Raw genomic sequence first — 6,801 nt, 5'->3', positions numbered from 1 at the left:
TCCTGCTTCCCGCTGCTTGCCTGCAAATGAATGGTGCACCATTATAGAGGAAGAAAGACAGATTCTTGTTATGAAGATGCTTAATCATTGGGCTTTACCTTACACTGTCGTCATTGAGGGATCAGCGTGAGTGTAAGAAATGCATACGCGCTGAACATGAAATTCAAGATAAGCTTACCAGCTTAATGCGCGCAATGAACCACGGCCCTGGGGACACCGTGTCCCGGACACGGGCAGCATTGGGCCTTACGCCCAACTAACCCATCTTACTTAATGCAAGCTCGCATTTATTATTGCGTCAGAGACAAATGCCAAAGGAGAAGATATCCCCTCTAGCGGTTGAAATACTGAACCACCAAACGGTGCATCGCGCCGACCCGCAAGAGGGCCAAAGAACGCGAGAGCTGCCAGACAGGCGCGCACACCGAAACTTCCGAAGCCAAACGCCTCGAAGGACCTCCAACGACACCCCAGCAGCAGGGACAGCGGACACGCCACCTCTACTCAGGCAAAAGAGTGAACAAACCAAACGCAAAGAGCCAACAGACTGACCCACCGCCACCGACGCGACGGATCACTCAGAGGGTTGCAAAGATTGGGGATTGGGTGCAGGTACTGGTCATTTGGGACGGGGAATAGGGTGACGACGTCAGGATGGGATGTGGGGCCCAAGGCAAGGATTAGGGATTACACGTGCTACACTACTTTTAGGATGGGGATTGCTGTCGGGGTGAGGATGGGGATGGGAACCCTGTCAGAGGGATGGGGATTGAAACCTTGACCAAGGATGGGATTGGGAACCCTGGCCAAGGATGGGGATTAGACCCTGGCTGACAGCTGTTCCTCCGCATTTAAGCATACGAAGTCTACGCAACATGCATGACCCTGCTCTATTGAGCGATGCCCAAAACAGTACTTATGTTTACTGGAACGTTAGCCTCTGGCAAGAGCAACGCACTCGGTATGCTGTTACTGCCAAGAATGCGCGAATGTGATTGAATACGTTCTCCTAAGTTCCTATACGTTCCTACATTATGGGTACCCACTTCATGGCTCCAAGCCTTAAGCAATTGCTTGCTTCAAATTATGTTACAAATAACGTGTTTTGGTAAGTTTGTTAGACTGCCGTCGGCAAACCAGCAGATCAGCCAGGCGCGGCCATCACAGTCGCAGATGCACCAGACCTGACCAAGGATAGAGTTGATCCAGGTGTGCGTGTGTGATGGATGAAGTTATGTAGCAAAGCCTATGGGGTTCATCGATCGGACACCGCCAACCCCAACCCCAAGCAAGACACCTGGGCTGGCCAACATGGTCGACGGCAGCAGTGGTGCAAAAGCCGCTGAGGCGCTGGATGCAGCTGTGGACTGATGTTGCGGACAACACCATTGGATAAGTTGCGGCACATGATGGCTGTGCAGCTGCTGTGCTCCCAGAAAGTGCCTCGCTGCCACGTGGGTCGCCCACCGGGATGTTTGTTCCGTCTACACAGTTGGGCGCTAGCGAACTTCAAGAGTAGCTGGTGGCATTTGCTTTCCGTTTTGAGTGTCCATCCTAATCGTCAGCTGCTGAATGCTTCCCCGCCAAGTAGTGTTACATACACGTTGCCATGTGTTTTGGTGAGGTGACGCGCCTCACAAGTGTGCCCAATGCCGCGGTCGTACTCATGTTGGCGCGGGATAATTAAAGGACGAAGTGCTTTGTAGCAAACGGGCATGCGTGGTGTGTAGGCAAGTTTCGTTGTTTGGTGTAACGTTTGGAGGGATGTGCAGATGTGTACAGGGATTCAACCCATTTGCGCGCCATGGGTAGCCAGGTTCGCTGCTTTGATCGGAGTCGGTGAGGTTGTGTGATGCGCGAGGTGTGACATTGCAAGCGCGAGTGCAGCAGTGGGCGTTGTATGTGGGCGCTAAGTTTTCTCCAGCGGTGCAACGAACTTTGCCTAATTCGACGGTTACCTGTATTTCCCTACATGTAAGAGCTCGGAGTCATGCTTCTATGTCATCTCTGTACTTTGTAGTCAAGCATCACTATACGGCGGTGGTAAAACATTGACGAACAGCAGCCGGTCGTGGTGCAAATGACATCAATGAAATACGCGTATTAAAGGCCTCAAACACATCAATTTACTTTATCATGAAAGTGTTCCTCATATAAATTTAAAGTGTCACTAGCCAACCAAAAAATGGGCCACTCATTCGTGACTGCTACCAGTACAGCTCCTTAACCTTGAAATGGCGATAGACAGTGTTGAATATCTGTCATTTTGTGCATCCCATAAACGGCTAATTTAAATTTTACATGACACGGGAGACCAGGCAAACTGCGGCCTGCCTTGAGTTTCAAGTATAAGACGTTGAATGACCCAACGTATTGGGGACATTTCTAATAAAGTCCGACAGGTTGTACGCAGCAGCATTGCCTCGAACACAGTGCCCCGTCCAGCTGCCGGATTCTACGCAGCATGGAAAGCGCTTTGCATGGTTCTGGGTCTCCTTATAATAGGGGGACACAATGGCTTCAGCGCTTGCAGAGGCAGCACGATGGCTCATTTCGTATCCGGAACAGGTTCTTCGCGGCTGGGACAACACCGACATGGCCGGCTGCTTGTCAGCAGCTCTGGAGTTGCAAATGTATCAGATGGCCCCCTCTTTGTGGCCGCCTTGCGGGATCCAGCTGTCAAGCGTATCGTTCTCACTTCTCCACTGATCGATGTCCCGCCTGATACCTGGGAGGCGGTCGGCAGCAACCTGCCCATCCCCATTACCCGCAACTTGACGTTGGAAGGAGACGAGGCGGACTGGCCACTCCTGCGCCTCCATTACGTGAGGGACGTGGTGAGCAAAGACGGGGGTGCTGTACATACTTAGGTACAACATTGTGTTATTTCATGCACGCACATACGATTGTGTGTTATTGGTGCAAGGGTGGTGCATGCTTACTAGGGACCCACGCCTCTATCCTCTTTCCTCGATGGTCACTAGTGCTGATATCACAACAAGAGGACAGCGTGCACCATACACCCTTTCACACACACCTTTCACACCTGCCAGCCAGCTAGTTGCCAGGAGGTATTTATGATGCCTAAAAAGGATGTCAAGCCGGTGCTATCATCTATGGTTTGAATGGTAAGAGTGATGAGCTTTCTGTGCAATATATGCATGTTATGCTGTTGCTAGGCTGACAATATCCCACATTGCTGCCATACTTACATGCATGTAAGTATAGTATATGAGATGTACATATGTACATCTCATCCGCCACTCTTGCATTCCTTGTCATGTATCACCAGGTTCGGCTCATGGACACGGTCATCTGGGCTATGCGCTTCCTTTTCCTGGACAGCGCAAACGGAGACAACAACTATCGTGAACAGGGCAAGTTAGCTGGCGTTACTTGCTTGGCGGTGTACACATGCTGTAAGAGTACTCAGTTGGGAGATGCCAGGGGAGCTGATCCCTCTCACATTCCTCCCCCCCTCGAGCGAACGTCCTCGGGCGCCCCCGGGCATATCCCGTAGGATTTTAGGTTGTTTGAGATCCCGTAGGATTGTGAGTTTGTTTATTATTGACATTTCGTCAGTCCCCGTCCGAGATGAAGGACTTCGTTTTTACTCAGCTGGTAGACTTCTCACCCGCCCGGGCATCCACCAGGGTAAGAGTATGCTGCATCGTACCTGGTGTGCGACATGTTCGCGACCGGATTCGATCCGGGGAGTTCCCACCTCCTAGCAATTCGCACCAATGTAACACCAGGCAAAGAGTACTCAGTTGGGAGATGCCAGGGGAGCTGATCCCTCTCACACATGCATGCGTGCAGCCCGGAAAGCCACAGCTGAACCGCAGCTATTACAACTGCTGCTCGTGTTGTAATAGCTGCTGTTGCTCCAGGACAGAGGTGCCGTACATGCCACACGCTGGTAGTAAATGCTGGCTGCTGCACCAGGCTTCACTCACCTCTCCTCCAACTGTAGCAGTCTCATAAGCGCTGCACAAGGATGACTAACCCATCACACCAAGCAATTCGATAGCAGGTTGACACTGGCTACCTCAATGTGAGTCGATGAGGCTCGCTACTGCCAGCAGGCGACGGCCCCATCACTTTATTGCATGTACAGCCATGCATGGCAAACTGATTGACCGATGTTGTGCAGGCTTTTCCTTCCTGGCTCCCACGCTGCCAAACCAAGCGTCAGAATTGCAGCTCGGGCCAGCAGCCTTGTCAATGAGTAAGTCTTAGGGTCAAGTAAGTCTAACCAGCCATGTGTACCTTGATGCCCAACATCCAGTACAGCCACACACGCATGCATCCACCTCCATGTGCTGATGATTTACACTTCTTTCATCACTGGTATTAGAGAATGCATGCACGTGTTGACGTGGGCATGAACATATCATTTGCACTGGTATGCCAGCACTCACTATGCATATGCATACTGGTAATGAGCAAGAGGCCAGAAAGTCTATTCTTGCAGCATGTTGCCTGGAGCATGCACTCTTGCATCCATTCACACATGGATAATCCCGTTAGCTGTGTTCTGTCGCCATCAGCAGCATCAGCAGATATCACTATTGCAGCGGTTGCGTTGGTATGGTGTGGGCTTCTTCAGCAGGGCGCATGTAATGTAATGTAATGTGGTTACAGAGTGGGCGGCTTCTGGGCCAATCGGTGGCCCATGTGTGTGGTGACGGGTTTCATTCCTGCTGCACCCGCGTGTGTCGCCAGGGTTCTGCTTCCCAACTGAATTGCAGCTACAAACCGTTAAGGCAGTCAAGCCGCCGGCGAAATACCCGCATGCCAAACAGCTGGTCGAGCTGGGTTACCAACATCCGGAGGTAGGTGGCTAGGTTGCACGCATCACCTGCGTGCTCGCAACATTACCTTGTGCTCCCAAGGCCTGCATGGCAGCTTGCTTGCCCAGAGGTAACATGTTTCTGTTACAGAGTGGGAGGCTTCTGGGCCAATTAAACACTGCCATCCACCATTTTCACACTGTACTATGCATACGAACTGGAATTCCAAGGCGGATGATTCTGCCTAATAGAATCCTCATCATCATGGTCACCTGAACATCCATAGAGACAGAGGGTTCAGCGATCTCACCACCGGTCCTGCATGCGAATCTCGGTCCATGAACCTCCTATTCCTCATCCCCGCAGCTAGCCATAATCTCACACTCCCGACAATGTTGGGGGTCTACCCAGGAATCAAATCCAGGACCTTAAACCGCAAATTGCAGTAGTGCTTCCAGACCAGACCAGACCGGGGAAATTGTAGCATCAGGCAAAGAGTATTCACGGTAGTGAGATGCCAAGGGGATCTGATCCCTACTGACGTTCCTCTTTCCCTAGTCACACCTCTAGGGCGCCTCGGGGCATATCCTGTAGGGCTTTTGCTTACGTATGCATTCATCATCTTGCTGGTTAAGCCTTGATCCCTGTCTGCAACAGGGTGGCTGCCGCAACGGGTCCTCTGTGCCGCCACTACAACGATGTTGGCCAGATGGTGCCCTCGTAGTGGATGTGGCGGGTGACGGCATCCGCATTGACCCGTCCTCAGACCAGGCCGTCCTCACAAACACCATATTCTATTTTCAAAATGTCACCCTCCTGTGTGAGCACCCCGTGAGCACCACGTGCCTCAAAGAGCAGCAGGCCGAGCCCCTGGTCTGCTTCCAGAAAACCAAGCGCCAGTTTGAGAATGTCACGACGTCTTTCTTAGACGATTACCGACCAGATCTGCAGCTTCAGGCTCTTGATGGTAATGCCTCTTCACCACAAGTGAAGCAGACGCAGCGGCAGGACAGCACACTGCCGGTGGCAAGTGGCATGGAGGAAAACCAGGCCCGCAGCCGTGCAGTGGTAGTAGGGGCTGTATTGGCAGGTGGGTGGGTGATGCTGGACAGGGCGGTGTGGGCAGAAAGACAGCGGAGTGAAGTGAACATGCATATTCTGCACATGTCACATGCCAGGTGGTTCGAAATGTTGTGCAGGGAGCATGTTTCTTGCTCCTGTCATTCAGGTTGCGCTTCTGTAGCAGCTGACCGCTTCTACAGCTTCTAAATATATTTCTGGAGAAGCTAAACCGTAAGGACAAGATAAGGATTAGAGATCGCAAGGTTGCAGATCAAATACAAGACGGAACAAATGGTTTAAAGAGTGCAGCTTGTATAGCCTGGTAGTAGGGTTCGAGTCCGCCCCGGCTACTGATGGCGGGTGGCTTGAGCATCCAACCAGATGCCAGTGGGCACGTGCCTACCATGAGATGACATGTCATCTCGTACACATCCAGACATGAGCTCATGATCATGACCTGTTCATGCATGCAAACTTAACGTGTATGCAGGGACTGTGGTTACCTTGTCCCTATTCTTGTTGATGGTGGCGGCTGCTGTGCACTCAAAGCGGCTGCAGGAATACTGCAAAGACGTTGGCGGCAGTCGCGCGACCATGAACATTCTTTCTTTTTGGACGAACATCTTCGGTCGCAGCTGCCTTGAGTCGAGAAGGTAAGGGAGATTGATTTTGTCACACATTCACATGCGCATACACACCCAGTCGCTCCCACCACCTAGTTTCTCTTCTCCACTATAGTGCCGCTTGTTTGTACGGATTTTTGATATCACACTTCTGTTCAACATTCAAGCAACGACTACCGTTTCCTATTGAAAAGTTTTAAGACTTCGCTGGACTACGGAGCTCACTTTGGTAAAGTTATTCTCGTGTATCCCCATCGGCACTTCCCTCATCGCGTCTCAGATCATTAAAACACATGCACACGCACGCTTTTGTGAGAAGCTAG

General features: G+C 51.5%; 1 protein-coding gene across 1 annotated transcript; it reads left to right on the top strand.

Moving 5' to 3' along the window:
- Positions 1–2,543: 2,543 nt before the first annotated feature.
- Positions 2,544–6,801, top strand: VOLCADRAFT_86286 (uncharacterized protein; the record flags this gene model as incomplete). The annotated part of the gene is made up of 6 exons (XM_002946182.1): positions 2,544–2,837; positions 3,293–3,419; positions 4,726–4,835; positions 5,451–5,883; positions 6,346–6,508; positions 6,759–6,801. 6 exons carry the CDS (start codon positions 2,544–2,546, stop codon positions 6,799–6,801), a joined length of 1,170 nt encoding a protein of 389 aa, XP_002946228.1.

Source organism: Volvox carteri (genome assembly GCF_000143455.1).
Source record: "Volvox carteri f. nagariensis unplaced genomic scaffold VOLCAscaffold_1, whole genome shotgun sequence".
Taxonomy (NCBI): domain Eukaryota; kingdom Viridiplantae; phylum Chlorophyta; class Chlorophyceae; order Chlamydomonadales; family Volvocaceae; genus Volvox; species Volvox carteri.
The sequence above is the reverse complement of the archived record's forward strand: the minus strand, read 5'-3'. Positions and strand labels throughout refer to the sequence as shown.